This window comes from Carcharhinus amblyrhynchos, chromosome 22, assembly GCF_965287045.1.
Source record: "Carcharhinus amblyrhynchos chromosome 22, sCarAmb.v2.hapA, whole genome shotgun sequence".
Taxonomy (NCBI): domain Eukaryota; kingdom Metazoa; phylum Chordata; class Chondrichthyes; order Carcharhiniformes; family Carcharhinidae; genus Carcharhinus; species Carcharhinus amblyrhynchos.
This window is the reverse complement of record NC_137345.1, coordinates 26,749,864-26,765,437: the sequence shown is the minus strand read 5'-3', so window position 1 is coordinate 26,765,437 and position 15,574 is coordinate 26,749,864. Positions and strand designations below refer to the sequence as shown.

At 46.8% G+C, this 15,574-nt stretch overlaps 1 protein-coding gene across 1 annotated transcript; it reads left to right on the top strand.

Annotated features, from left to right (window-relative positions):
- Positions 1-10,275: 10,275 nt before the first annotated feature.
- On the top strand, positions 10,276-14,574 carry LOC145356774 (uncharacterized). The gene is made up of 2 exons (XM_080209641.1): positions 10,276-11,998; positions 14,555-14,574. Exons 1-2 carry the CDS (start codon positions 10,276-10,278, stop codon positions 14,572-14,574), a joined length of 1,743 nt encoding a protein of 580 aa, XP_080065767.1.
- The last annotated feature ends 1,000 nt before the right edge of the window (positions 14,575-15,574 follow it).

Below are 15,574 nucleotides of genomic sequence, written 5' to 3'. Positions count from 1 at the left end.
CCGCTCTCAGAAGACCCCGCCCATTTGTCACGAAAAGACCCCACCCACTCTAGGGAGAAGATCCCGCCCACTCTCACGAGAGGCACCGCCCACTCTTTGGCCCCGCCCATCTAACCCTAGCCCCGCCCCGCCCACTGAGCAAGGCTCCGCCCACTCCACCCAGATCGCAGCAGCGTGTGGCCTCTGTGCGAATTCTTGTTTGTTCCCTCAGTCTCTTGTGTCTCCATGTTGCTGCTTCAGTGCTATCAGGATGAAAAGCTTTATTAATTCAAATGCCAATGGACACTCCTGGAAAGCAGTTAAAGTTTCAGAATAAATTCTCGATAATTCTGGAAAGCTGGCACTTGGAAATTGGAACTGATGAAAATGCTCAGTAGGTATAGCAGCATCTGTGTACATAGTTCACAGTTAATGGATTGAATTAGCCATTCTGAACTGGAAATTCCTGATTTCTCTTTTTCTCCCTCTGTCTGCTCCGTTACATCCCTCATGATTTTGGAAATCTCTTATAAAGACTTAATATTCTTTTCTCCAAGGAGAACAGCCCTTAGCTTTTCCAATCCACTTGCAGCTAAAATGCCACATCCCAGATACCATTCTCCCGAATCTTTTATGCACCGTCTATAACACTTACACATCCTTCCTAAAGTCTGGTGTCCAGAATTGGACAGAGTACACCAGTTGACGTTGAACCGGATTTTTATACAGGTTCATCATAACGTTCTTGCTTTTGTACGATAAGATCTTATTTAAATATCCCAGGATATTTAATGCTTTACTATTTCCTTTCACAGTCACTTCATTGCAGTGTTAATGTAAACCTACTTGTGACACTAATAAATAAGCTTTAAACTAACCAGGAAACCCTGTCACAATCAATGATTTTTGCACATGTACACTCAGATCTCACTGCTTTTGCATCCACTTTACAATTACACTTTTTAGTTTATATTGCCTCTCATCTTTCCTCCCATCAAATTGAATCATTTCACTCTTTACAATAAATTTCAGCTGCCACTTGTCCATCCATTCCACCAGCCTGTTCTTCCTCTGAAATCTAAGACTGTCTTCCTCATAGTTCAAAATACCTCCAGGTTTTATGCTAGCTGGCAAATTTTGAAATTGTGTCAAGTACACCAAGGTAATTCATTAATATGGATTAAGATAAACAGTGGTCCTAACACCGACTCCTGGGGAACTCCACTGTAAATCCTGTTTGAAAAACGATTTTTCACCTACTCTCTGTTTCTTGTCACTCAGTCAACTTCATATTCATGCTGCCACTATCCCATTTATTTCATAAGTGTCAACTGTGTTGAAAAGCCAGGAATATGGTATTTTGTTAAATACCATTTGGATGTCCATGTGTGCTAAAACAATGGCATGACCCTCAACAACCTTTTCTGTTACTCAAAAAAACTCAAATTCAACATGTGTCATAGGGAAGGTGCTGGAATCTATTATTAAAGAGGTTTCAATAGGGCAATTAGAGAATCTCAATTTGATCAAGCAGAGTTAACATGGTTTTGTGAAAGAGAAATCATGCTTCATTTATTATAGTCTTTGAGGAAATAACAAGCGACATGGATAAAAGGAGACCTGCAAATGTGGTGGACTTACCTTTCCAGATGTCATTTGGCAAGGTGCCATATCAGTTGCTACACAGAATAGGATTTCATGATATAGGGATAACATATCAGCATGGATCAAGGGTTGTTTAACTAACAGGAGACAGGGCAGGCATAAATGGGTTGGCAGCATGCAATGAATGGAGCGCCACAGGGATCAGCACTGGAGCCTCAGCTTTTGGCCATTTATATGAATGTCTCAGTAAAGGGATCAAATTGCTAAATTTGTGGATGTCACAAAGATAGGTAGGAAATTATGCTGTGAAGTAAAATAATTGTGGCATGGAACAGAGTAGTAATTAATGGATTTTTTTTGGTCTGGAGGAAGGCTTGTAGTGGAGTTCCCCAGGGTTCAATGCTGGGAACCTTGCTTTTTCTGATACACATTAATGACCTTGATTTTGGTATTGAGGGCACAGTTTCAAAGTTTGCAGATGACACAAAATTCAAAAGCATGGTGAACTGGGAGAGCAGCAGAGTACAACTTCAAAAGGACATAGACAAGTTGGTGGAATAAGTGTTGTGTGGCAACTGAAGTTCAATGCAGAGAAACGTGAGGCAATTCGTTTTGGGAGAAAGAATATGGAGAGACAGTACAAAATAGGAGATACAACTCTCAAATGGGCACGGGAGTCGAGGGATATGGGTGTTTATGTGCATTAGTCAATAAAAGATGACAGGTTAAGAGAGTGATTAACAATAAGGCAGTCCTCAGACTTGCAACAAAATTTGTTCGTAAAGCCTATGTAAGTTGGAACCGGTTTTCCCATGAGAACAATGTTAAAATTTGGGGATTGGATCATAAACCAAGGAGCAATACTGTATTCACTGAGTAGTATTATGTTTATGGGATCTTGCATCTATATAATTGCTTTACATTCATGTATTTCCCATGATATAATAATGCTTACACCTTCAAATACACTTATTTACTGTACCTGAGAAGCAATTTGCTCTTCCAGAAGTTGTGAAAGGTAGAACATAAAGGAACATATCAATCGGCAAAGGCCAACAGTTCACTGGTGTGGTACCATAAAGTCAACATTGATGTTGTAAAGATGAAAGGGTGTCAGTTTATAAATGCTGTAAGTGCTGAACATAATAAAGTCAGGGACTGCCTGTAGTATCCTGAGTTTTAATAATAGGGACATAGAGTATAAGAACAAGGAGGTCATTTTTAACTTGTCAAAGTTGCTAGTTCGGCCTCAACTGGAGTACTATGTCCAGTTCTGGGTGCTGCACTTTAGGAAGATGTGATGGCATGATTGCATAACAGTACAAGAGGCAAAGTGCCCATGGGCAGGGGGCATCTTGGCACCGCCCACCAGGCATCAGGTAGTGCCAAGGAGTGTGGCTCACAGTGGGTGGGGCCTCAGGGTGATTGGTGGGAGTGGAGGGTCCCGCTGCCACTCTGCATCGCAATCGGCCTGAAATGGAAGGAGGGCAATGATTGGTGGGCAGGGGCCCTCCTGGCAGCAAGGAGGGTGTGGGTATGACCCTGGGTGGGGGTTCTGCCGGGTGGGGGGGGGACAGGGAGATTGCCACTACTGGGTGCGGGTGGGGGGTGGGGGGAGGGGATGGCTGTTGGACATCGGGGAGTTCTGGGGCTGCGGGGGGGAGTCAGGGCTGGCCTAGGAATTGTTGTGGGAGCAATGATCAGGCCATGGGGAGGGTGGTGGGGGGTAGAGACTGGAGGGGCAGTACTGCGGTGGTCCTGGGCTGGCCAGCGATTGTGCTGTCCAGCAAATGGGGAGACTGACAGATCGGGACCACTGCACACGTGCAGAGTTCCAGAACAATCCGACTCTGGCGTGAATAAGCCCTGCTCCCCCTGGGTTTTTAATAAGATTCACGATTGGGACCTCTGCAGTGTCCAGAGTGGGGAGATTTGAGTATGAAGTTGAACTGAGAAAACAGCTGTAACCTAGAACAGTTTTCCCACCAATTCAACACCTTTGGGAGAATCACCACCCTCCCCTCCCCCTCCATGATTTCTGCTGAGGTGGTAATCAGCTTTCATTACCTCCAACCACAGGAGATAATAGTTCAGTTTTTGCATTGCATCTCTTCCTCTTCTCTGTCTGAAGTTCCTTGAAAGCCTCCAGGTGTAGCATTTCATGGTCTTTTTTGGGACTGAGTTTAGTCCACACAGCAACTCATTGAATTACATTCTCAGAATTCACATCCGCAGCCATCTTGTGAGAAGTAATGTAATTTTTAAGGCTGCAAGAGCTAACAGTAACGAGTTCAGCAGCATACAGAAAGGGGGAGGCACATGACAGACAGTTGACTGGGTTGCACGGGACAGATAACCGCAGTGATGAGATTAAGCGCAGAATGGGAGTTGAGAGAGTGTTAATTGAAGGAATGACACAGTACAAGCCATTTACAGTGTTTAAAGCCAGATAAGGGGGAATAACACAATACAAGCCATTACAGTGTTTAAAGTTAACAAGGTTAACAGCCAAATAAGGGGGAATAACACAATACAAGCCATTACAGTGTTTAAAGTTAACAAGGTTAACTGCCAAATAAGGGGGAATAACACAATACAAGCCATCACAATGTTAAAAAAAAACAGTATAAAATGTGCTGCAAATCTATGTAAGGTGTGCGCACCAGCCCACCCGATCTTGCAAGATTGTATAATAAACTGTGATCGAACGAGACAGCCCGTGGTCGTCTAAGTCTACAATCGGGAGAAAAGGGGAATATATCGGGAGGGCTACTGGCTGGGGAATTTGCCCCTGGCGCTCCGAACTCGACTGGTGGAAACCTAACGGTGTCAACGAAACCAAGAGTTGTCTGGTGGCTGCCACGCTAGCGGGTATCTGGCGGATACGGCCGGTAACGAAACTAACAATTTGGGGGCTCGTCCGGGATAGCTTATATACCCGGCCCTCTCGCTTGGACTAGGGAATTGATCTCAGTAATAACCAGACGCGTCACCGTGTATATTTACACAGAATTACTGAGTTCAGAACCCGACCACGAGCGAGACAAAGAAAAAAAAACTTCTAATTGGGCTCAAACTAAAGATAAAGTAAGAACCACTGGCTGCTCTCGGGGTCTGATTCACTGCCCCGGGTTTTTCAGCTCAAATTGTGTTTAGGTTTAACGGACGAAGGGACGTACAGGAATAAAGGTCAGACAACTCCGTGCACGGGGCAAGGTAAGAGAATTACTCTCCAAGGACAAAATTACGGTTAGAAGTTGAGAGTGGTTTCTTCCTTGTTTGACCACATAATAGGACAGTTCTGTTTGAGGGTTTGGAAGCAACCCAAGAGGACGAGGTGACCTATTATGGGAGGAAAACCGTCTAAGACGAGAGACGGAAGGAGAAGTAAGGCAAAGGGGTCAAACGGCATACCGCCGGATAGTCCGTTGGGAATAAAATTAAGTAATTGGGAAGATTCTGAGAAAACCCGGGGCCTCAATCGGAAAGTAATGATTAAGTATTGTTGTTTTATTTGGACTAAGGAACCAATCCGACCACCGACCGTGTTCTGGCCAAAATACGGTTCGGACGAAGATTGGGTATGTCAACTGTTAAACTTGTGTGTAAATGGAAGGTCAAAGCCAAACCCTGAAGAGATAAAATATGCAGCTTGTTGGGAGGGATCCGGTCCCCTGAATACCTCTCCGCCGTTAAACGTGTTTGCCATGTCCCCCCATCAGGGTAGTCAGTCCCGTCGTAGTCAGTCCCGTCCGTGGGAAGTATTGGACGTTTTGCCACCCCCGCCGGCCCCTAGACCCCACTCGCCCCCACCCTACGACGGGTCCCGCGACAAACCCAAGGGAGACACCACAGATGGACAAAGAGACACCCCCGGCCCTTCCAGGGAAGACCCCGGGCCATCAGCATCTAAGACTTCCTCACTGTCGGAGTCAGAGCCCTCGGGACCTAGTACTAGAAGTAAAACTAGGGAACAAAAAGAGGCCAGGCAGCAGGTTGAGAACAAAAAACCCCAAGAAGTGGTTAAAATGAAACCCCTTCGAGAGGTCCCCTTTGGGGGGGGAGATACGGGATATGTGATAGTCCCTTTAAATACCGGGGATATCAGGCAATTCAGGAAAGAGCTGCCACCTTTATTAGAGGACCCCGAGGCGGTGGCAGCTCAACTTGACCAATTCCTGGGTCCTAACTTGTATTCATGGCAGGAGTTGGAGGCCATGATGAGAGTATTATTTAATTATGATGAGAGGGGTATGATCAGGAAGAAGGCTATGGAAATTTGGGACCGCGAACACCAACAGGGGGTCCAGGGCGAGGAGGAATATCCCCTCCAAGACCCAGATTGGGACCATAATACCCAGATTGGGAGAACTCATATGTCCGATCTCCGGAATTTGATAATTAGGGGAATACAGACCTGTGTCCCCAAACAACAGAATCTAAGTAAAGCTTTCGAGGTTTCCCAAGGTAAAGATGAGTCACCCAGTGCGTTCCTGGATAGACTTAGGGAATCGGTCCGGAAATACTCCAGCCTCGATCCAGATGGGGAAATAGGGCGAGGAATGTTGAAAGTCCACTTTGTCACCAAATCCTGGCCAGACATACAAAAGAAACTGCAGAAAATTGAGGACTGGAGTGGGAAAGATATTGGGGATCTGTTGCATGAAGCGCAGAGAGTGTTTGTTCAGAGGGACGTGGTAAGAGAGAAACAAAAAGCCAAGATGATGGTAGCCGCTGTAAGGGAAGTTTGCAAATCCACAGGAATGGTAGAAGAAGGACGAACGGAAGGTAGAGGACGGTCTAGAGGGGGTTGGCATAACGGAGGGAGGGAAAACCGCGGCCGGGGCCGTGGACGACCCTATGGAAACGGACGACTGCGACCGGCCGGGTGTTACCATTGCGGCCGATTGGGACATTTTAAAAGGGAATGCCCAGACTTAAGGGAGGAGCGAGAGGGGATCTATGAGATGGAGTACTCGGTAGACTAGGGAGACCGGGGGGCACTCGAAATAAGGGCCTACCAAGAACCCCTGGTAAACTTGAGGGTGGGCCAGAAAAGGGAGGAGGTAACGTTTTTAGTAGATACAGGCGCCGGGAGGTCTGCAATTCCCATTCATCCCGAAGGGAGTAATTACCAAACTCGTTCGCTTAACATTTCAGGGGTAAAAGGGGGGGTTTTCCAGGCCCGGCTTTTCACTCCTTTAGAAATTGAATGGGAGGGCGAGAGGGTCACGGCAGAACTCCTTCACCTGCCCCATCTATCTTACGGACTGATGGGCCGAGACTTAATAGTAAAATTTGGGATTCAAATTAGTGTGGGAGAGAATGAAGAATTGCTGATCTCTATGGCTTACCTAGATGAACAGCAAATGGAACAAATAAACCCCAAAGTGTGGACGGCCAAGGGTAATCGTGGAAGACTATCGGTGACCCCCATAAAAGTTACCCTAAAGGCAGGAAGCCCGGAGGTACGAGTCCGACAGTACCCGATCTCCTGGGAGGGGCGCCGGGGACTCAGCGGGGTGGTACGGGAGTTAATTTCAGATGGGTTGATAGAGCCCTGTATGTCCCAGTATAATTCCCCCATTCTGCCTGTCCGGAAACCTGATGGTAACTACAGGATGGTCCAGGACTTAAGAGAAATAAATAAAATTGTACAAATCCGTCACCCGGTAGTCCCTAACCCCTACACCATCCTAGGGCGGATTCCGCCAGACCACAGCTGGTTCAGTGTGGTGGACTTAAAGGACGCCTTCTGGGCATGTCCCCTTGACCCAGATAGCCGAGACCTGTTCGCCTTTGAATGGGAAGACCCGGACACGGGAAGAAAACAACAATACCGGTGGACGGTTCTTCCACAAGGCTTTACGGAATCTCCGAACCTATTCGGGCAGATTTTGGAACAGGTCTTAGAGAGCCTAGTTTTACCCCCAGACTTAAAATTGATACAGTATGTAGATGATCTTTTACTTTCGGGGCCCTCCGACCGGCAAGTTCAAACTGGGACCAATGCCCTGCTTAACTTTCTCGCGGAACAGGGGCTAAGAGTGAGTCAGAAAAAGTTACAGTATGCAGAACGGGAAGTTCGATATCTGGGGCATCTAATTAGCTGTGGCCAGCGTAAAATAAGTCCTGAAAGAATCAGGGGAATTGTAGGATTAGGACTCCCTAGAACGAAACGAGAACTCAGGAAATTTCTGGGTTTACTCGGATATTGCAGACTCTGGATAGATAATTATGCCCCCCTGACGAAGGAACTGTATTTACGCCTGGTTGAAGGGGCCCCGGATAAAATCTGGTGGGATAGGGAGGGGGAAGATTTGATTACCAGCCTGAAACAAAAACTAGTGACTGCCCCAGTCCTGAGTTTACCGGATTATGATAAGACCTTTTTATTGTTCACCAATGCAAAACAGGGCACAGCCTTCGGGGTACTGACCCAGGAATGGGGAGGACACAGGAAACCGGTGGCCTTCCTGTCAAAGATTCTGGATCCCATATCCCGAGGGTGGCCCGAATGTGTCCAAGCGGTAGCAGCCACGGCAAAATTGGTAGAGGAGAGCAGAAAGCTGACCTTTGGGGCGCCACTCACGGTAGTTACCCCACACCAGGTGAGGACAATTTTAAACCAAAAAGCGGGCCGCTGGTTAACAGACTCGAGGATCTTGAAATATGAAGCGATATTACTAGATCGAGATGACCTGAAACTAGAACTTAGCACGTGTCAGAATCCAGCGGAATTCCTGGGAGGGGAGGCGGAGGGGACCCTTGAACATCTGTGTGTGGACATAGTAGAATTACAAAGTAAGGTGCGGGAGGATCTACGAGATCAACCCTTGCACACGGGACAGAGGTGGTACATTGATGGGTCCTCTAGGATGGTGGAGGGCAAGAGGCATAACGGGTATGCCATAATTAACGAAGAGGGATGGAAGGTAGAGGAACGGGGGCGGTTGCCCCCTTCGTGGTGGGCACAGACTTGCGAGTTGTATGCCCTCCACCGCGCCCTGACCAGCCTGGAAGGATCAGTAGGGACTATATACACAGATTCAAAATACGCTTATGGGGTGGTACATACCTTTGGAAAGATCTGGAAAGAGCGAGGCATGATTAACAGCCGCGGCAAGGAGTTGGTACATGAGGAACTAGTTGTTAAGATTTTGGAAGATCTGTTAAAACCACGGGAGATAGCAGTAGTCCACATTAGAGGGCATCAAAAAGGGGTTGGCCCAGAAGCCACGGGGAATCGCTTAGCAGATGAACAGGCTAGAATAGCAGGGATGGAGGGGGACCTGGTCGACTGTTTGGCGTGGATACCACAGGTATCGGAGATACAAGAAGTGCCAGTGTTCACAGAAAAAGAGGAGGAAGAGCTCAGGATGATCAGAGGGGAAAAGGGAGAGGAAGGGAGGTGGCTGCTACCAGATGGACGTCAGTTATTTAACCGATCCCTAACCAGGGAAGTTCTGACCCAGCTACACCAGGGAAGTCATTGGGGAACCCAAGCGTTGTGCGATGCCTTCCTGCGGCAATATGCCCACCCAGGGGTCCATACGGTGGCCCAACAGGTCACGCAGGACTGCCTGATATGCCGGAAGGTGAACAAAAGGGGGTTACGACAGACTAGGGGAGGGGGCCGGGCCCCTGCATACCGGCCCTTCGAGTATATCCAGATTGACTATACTGAACTTCCCCCGATCGGACGACTGAAATATCTCCTGGTAATGGTGGATCACTTAACGGGATGGGTAGAAGCCTTCCCCACCGCCACTGCGGTCGCGAGTCAGGTATCCAAGATTCTACTAGAACAGATTGTTCCGAGGTTTGGGGTCCCCCGAGCGGTAGATTCCGACCAGGGAAGCCACTTTACTTCGACAGTGCTGCAGGGTGTAATGCGTGCGGTGGGGATAGACTGGGACTTCCACACTCCTTGGCATCCCCCTTCCTCAGGGAAAGTAGAGAGAATGAACCAGACCCTCAAAACACAACTCACAAAATTGACAGTGGAAACCGGCTTACCCTGGACAAAATGCTTGCTCCTTGCCCTACTCCGAATATGAACGCAACCACGTAGAGATTTAGGGATTTCCCCATATGAGATGATGTTCGGTCTTCCCTTTGTGGGACCTCGAGGTGAGCTGCCTATTTTTGAAACCAGGGATGTCTTTGTAAAAAAATATGTTGAAGCATTGGTATCTGCTCTTTCTCATTTGCGCCAACAGGGACTCATAGCCCAGACACCGCCCTTGGCTTTCGCGGTTCACTCGATCAAGCCCGGACACTGGGTTCTCATCAAGACCTGGAAACCGAAGACCCTAGACCCGGTCTGGGACGGCCCTTTCCTGGTGTTACTAACAACTGAAACAGCTGTCCGAACAGCAGAACGAGGCTGGACTCACTACACCCGAGCAAAGGGGCCCGTACCGGCACCGGACGAGGACATCCTCTCAACCCCGGACAGAAGCAATCCAGCAGAAGACAACTGAACGGACACTTTGGCCAGGGCACGAGAACTCAAAAATGTGGCTTGTACTCTTGCTGGTGTACACTGTAACTTTGGTGGGAGGGGGATGGAAAGGGGACGCGGTAGATAGGTGGTACGCTGAGGAAGGAAAAAATGCTGGTCAGCAATACAGTCTTACTGTACAAAAAGCAACCCAGACACAGGTATTAGAGATACATTTATGCCGGATGGTACCATGTGGGACAGCGGTGGAACTAAATGACCCTAAAAACAGCCTGGCGAGACAAAAGAAATATCAGGGAAAATCGATGGAGCTACTATTTCTGGGGACGGGATTGGGAGAGGATCAAGCTCTTGGGGTACGGGAAAGAATAACATTGGTGCCGAAAGCGATCTACCCGAGAGACTGTGGAATAGATCAGTGCAACCCCCTTTATCTGACCATAAAACAAACCAACTGGGTGGTCAAGAAAAATCTGCACACTGGGCTAGAGGGTCAGGTACTTGGAGTACGGGTTCAGGAGGAGCGGCTGTGCTGTGTAAGAATTACCCTCCAGGAGGCAACAGCCACAAACTCGTCCATACTCCGTGTAACTGCCCTGACTCCTGGAAACTCCGAAAAGGTTAAAGTGATACAGATAAAAGATTTAAGGGAGACCGTAGAGATAGAGACAGGGTTCAGGGAAATTAACGCATGGTTGGAGTGGGTTCGGTATACTGTCCAGAGTCTTGGAAAAGACAACTGTTATGCGTGTGCGGGTAGTAGACCGAGTCCGCAGGTGGTTCCACTCCCTAAACTAAAAGAAGGTGGAATTGAGTGTTTGGTGAAACTGTACCAACACCGAACCGCCTGGGAAGATCCCACATGTCAGTCTCTGGGCTTAACGTTCCCACCGGTCCAGCACAACCGATATTCCCAGGCGCCCTCCTTTTCCGGGGCATCGGGTGTCCATCAAACCTGCATACAGAGGACGGGGAAAGAGTGGGATCAGAACGTTGGGAGCCTGACTCTGTGTCAGCAGGTCATCCAAGTAAACACTACTAAGGATGGTGGAAATTATTCCCAGATACAGGTCCCCCGGGCCGACCTTTGGTGGTACTGCGGGGGTGCAGAACTACGAGCCACATTACCCCGGAAATGGACTGGGACGTGTGCCATAGTACAACTAGCCATACCATTCACCCTAGCCTTTGAACGAAAGGGAACAAAGGTTACTCCCCGGACAACCCGGAAGCGCCGCAGTATCCCCACTTCGTTTGATGACAGGATTTACCTGGATTCCATCGGGGTACCCAGAGGGGTCCCGGATGAATATAAAGCCAGGAATCAAATAGCGGCAGGGTTCGAATCTCTGTTCTGGTGGGTCACTATCAACAAAAATGTAGATTGGATAAACTACATATATTATAACCAACAGAGGTTCATAAACTATACCCGGGATGCTATAAAAGGGATAACGGAACAGTTAGATGCTACGTCCCGAATGGCTTGGGAGAACCGATTAGCTCTGGATATGATTCTGGCCGAGAAAGGGGGAGTCTGTGTTATGATCGGGACTCAATGCTGTACTTTCATCCCCAACAATACCGCTCCCGACGGATCAATCACCCGGGCTCTGAGGGGCTTGACAACTCTAGCCGACGAGTTGGCAGAGCATTCGGGGGCGAACACCGACTGGACCGGGTGGCTGGACGAATGGTTCGGGAGATGGAAAGGGGTGGTAGTATCAATGTTAGTATCCTTCGTGGTGGTATCAGGGATCCTGGCGGCCTTAGGATGCTGTGTTATTCCCTGCATTCGGGGATTAACGCAGAGACTGATAGAAACGGCTCTTATGAAACAGGATGTCACTGATGGAAGGGTGGTGGGAATCCACTTGGAAAGGGAGGAAAGAGAGACCCTCCTAGATAGGTCACCCGATGATGAAGATTGGGACGAGCAAGTGGATAGTATGTTAGCCAAACTGGAACAACCTACTCGTGCATATCTGAACTAGATCTGGAAAAAGGGATGCTAAAAAAAATAAAAAATTACAGACAGTAAAAAGAAAAGGGGGGATTGTGAGAAGTAATGTAATTGTTAAGGCTGCAAGAGCTAACAGTAACGAGTTCAGCAGCATACAGAAAGGGGGAGGCACATGACAGACAGTTGACTGGGCTGCACGGGACAGATAACCGCAGTGATGAGATTAAGCGCAGAATGGGAGTTGAGAGAGTGTTAATTGAAGGAATGACACAGTACAAGCCATTTACAGTGTTTAAAGCCAGATAAGGGGGAATAACACAATACAAGCCATTACAGTGTTTAAAGTTAACAAGGTTAACAGCCAAATAAGGGGGAATAACACAATACAAGCCATTACAGTGTTTAAAGTTAACAAGGTTAACTGCCAAATAAGGGGGAATAACACAATACAAGCCATCACAATGTTAAAAAAAAACAGTATAAAATGTGCTGCAAATCTATGTAAGGTGTGCGCACCAGCCCACCCGATCTTGCAAGATTGTATAATAAACTGTGATCGAACGAGACAGCCCGTGGTCGTCTAAGTCTACAATCGGGAGAAAAGGGGAATATATCGGGAGGGCTACTGGCTGGGGAATTTGCCCCTGGCGCTCCGAACTCGACTGGTGGAAACCTAACGGTGTCAACGAAACCAAGAGTTGTCTGGTGGCTGCCACGCTAGCGGGTATCTGGCGGATACGGCCGGTAACGAAACTAACAATCTTTTGCTTGTGTCCTTTATAAAAATTATACCTCTTAAAAGATCAATATGTCTGTAAGTAATTCGGGACTATAATCCATTGTCAACACAACAGAAAACTACATTTAACCATGAGTCCATCAGGGTCCACATGTAATGTCTTCAAGGCCCTGAGGATGGATCCTGTCAGATGGTTTCCTCAGCAGACTGTCAATGTCATCTGGCAGAATGCCTCATTGGCAGAACTTTTAAACAAGCACCACAACCTAACTTGGTGGGCGGTGAGAAAGGCACCCCCTCAGTGTCACTGAATGCTGCCCTCAAGGCTTCTGTGGTGGAGAAGAGACCTGTTGCACACCTCCTTTGCAATGAAGGTCTGCAAATGGTTTTCATTGAGGTTTTTTTGTGAGCTTCATGACATTTGACTGTTCCCAGGGTTGCACACACCAAGATAAACATCAACTATGGAAAGATGCCCATCAGTCTGTCCAAAGCTTGCTGGTCTTCCAGTGTAAAAAGGTATTCATGACCAAGTGTTGCAGATTGGCACATTCCAAGGTCCAGGGCTACAGGACACATTAAATCTTGGGGGCAGCCACCACAAAGGTGTGGGGGAAACTAATGCCCAATAGCCATAATGCACCAGGGGACCGGCAACTTTAGATCCCCTCAGACTGAATGCTTGTCATTGCATGTATATAGTAAATACAATTGTATTGAGGCACCTCAGAGTGTAAAATTATCTATGGAGAAAAGTTGCACTTCCCGTGTTGTTCAGTTTGAAATGTTTTGAAGTGAACTTTTAGATATTGTATGAATAAGGAGTAGTTTTGGAAAATAAAAATACAATGTAGACATTGACAATTAAAACCACAATCAGATAGAACTTTGGTGCCTGAGACACATTGTTGTGCTTGAAACTGTCATACGACTAAGGGAACGTGTTGACCATCATAACTGTCAGCTAGGCTACACTTTCCAAAGACAGGTCAATATAAACTCATGGAATTGGACAATTCCATCAATTAAAATAGGTGGTCATTTCCCCTTATATGGGAAATTAATAGGGATGGCCTCATTACGAATAAGAAATACCTCTCTAAATAAGAAACTAATTATATAGCCTCAAAATTTATTGTAAGTACCTGAGGACAATTCAAACGTTTAGATTTGTTTTGTGTACTGAGTGAATTTCACTCACTCGGGAATTAAGGTAACTTTACTTTAATATTTGATGGATATCCTTAGAATATTATCCTTGTAACAATTAGAGCTTAAACTTGGACCTATAAGAAATAAGGCCTAGCAATTTCTCTTTTCCCTATTGCAATTTTGTTGCAATTAATGTTTTCCAATTTCCTAAGAATTGAATTGCATGTTCTGTTCTTTTAATAATGTAGCGATGTTTCTGAAGTCATATAAAGTTGCAACTTGTTGAGTTAGTTTAGAAATAGTCCTTCAACTTCTTGTTCCTGGGTTGGAGTTTCACCAGCTCCTCTTTCTGTTTCAACTCATGCGGACTGGGCACCACCTGCTGGGATGAAATGGAAGAAACTTCTTAGTCAGGTTTCCCACTGTAGCTTTCCACTAGGGCATTTTCACAAGAGGTCACAATGAATGCAGTCAATCATCACATTAATTTCAAAAGTTCAACAGAATTTCCTTCAATAGAGACACAGCAATTAAAGTTTATGGAAGATTGTTCCAGTCCTCAATTAGTCCTGGGGAAAAGGAGTAACTCTTCAAACTCAGTTACTTTTGGACTTATTGTACTGTTTATAAATATTTTATTCTTGTTCAGGAACATTGGCAAGATTTTAGAGTCCATTATTAAAGATGAAAAGGCCTTCATCGCGAGGGGGATTGAATATAAAAGTAGGGAGGTCTTGCTGCGGCTGTATAGGGCATTGGTGAGGCCGCAGCTGGAGTACTGTGTGCAGTTTTGGGCGCCGTACTTATGCAAGGATATTTTGGCCTTGGAGGGAGTGCAGAGGAGGTTTACTAGGCTGATGCCGGAGTTGAGGGGGTTGAGCTATGAGGAGAGGCTGAATAAATTAGGTTTGTACTCGTTAGAGTTTAGAAGAATGAGGGGAGATCTCATTGAGACGTATAAGATGATGAATGGGATGGATAGGATAGAGGTGGAGAGACTCTTCCCGCTCAGAAAGGATAGCAGGACTAGGGGACACAGCCTCAAGATAAAAGGGGGGGGGGGCGGTTTAGAACAGAGTTGAGGAGGAACTTCTTCACTCAAAGGGTGGTGAATCTCTGGACTTCTCTGCCCATTGAAGTGGTGGAGGCTACCTCGCTAAATATTTTTAAGACGCGGGCTGATGGGTTTTTGATAAGAGAGAGGATTAAGGGTTATGGGGAGAGGGCGGGAATGTGGAACTGAGCCACGACAGATCAGCCATGATCTTATTGAATGGCGGGGCAGGCTCGAAGGGCTAGTTGGCCTACTCCTGCTCCTATTTCTTATGTTCTTATGAAATCACAGAATACTTGGAAGTGCATGATTAAGTAGGGCTGAGTCAGCTCGGCTTTGTCAAGGGGAGGTCATGTCTGACAAATCTGATTGAGTTCTTTGAGGAGGTAACAAGGAAGTTAGATAAAGGAGAGCAAGTGGATGTGATTTATTTAGATTTCCAGAAGGCTTTTGATGAAGTGCCGCACAGGAGACTGTTAAATAAGTTAAGTGCCCATGGTGTTGAGAGTAAGATCCTGGCATGAGTAGAGGGTGGATAAACTGGCAGAAGGCAGAGAGTGGGGATAAATGGATCTTTCTCAGGGTAGCAGCCAGTGACTAGTGATGTACCTCAGG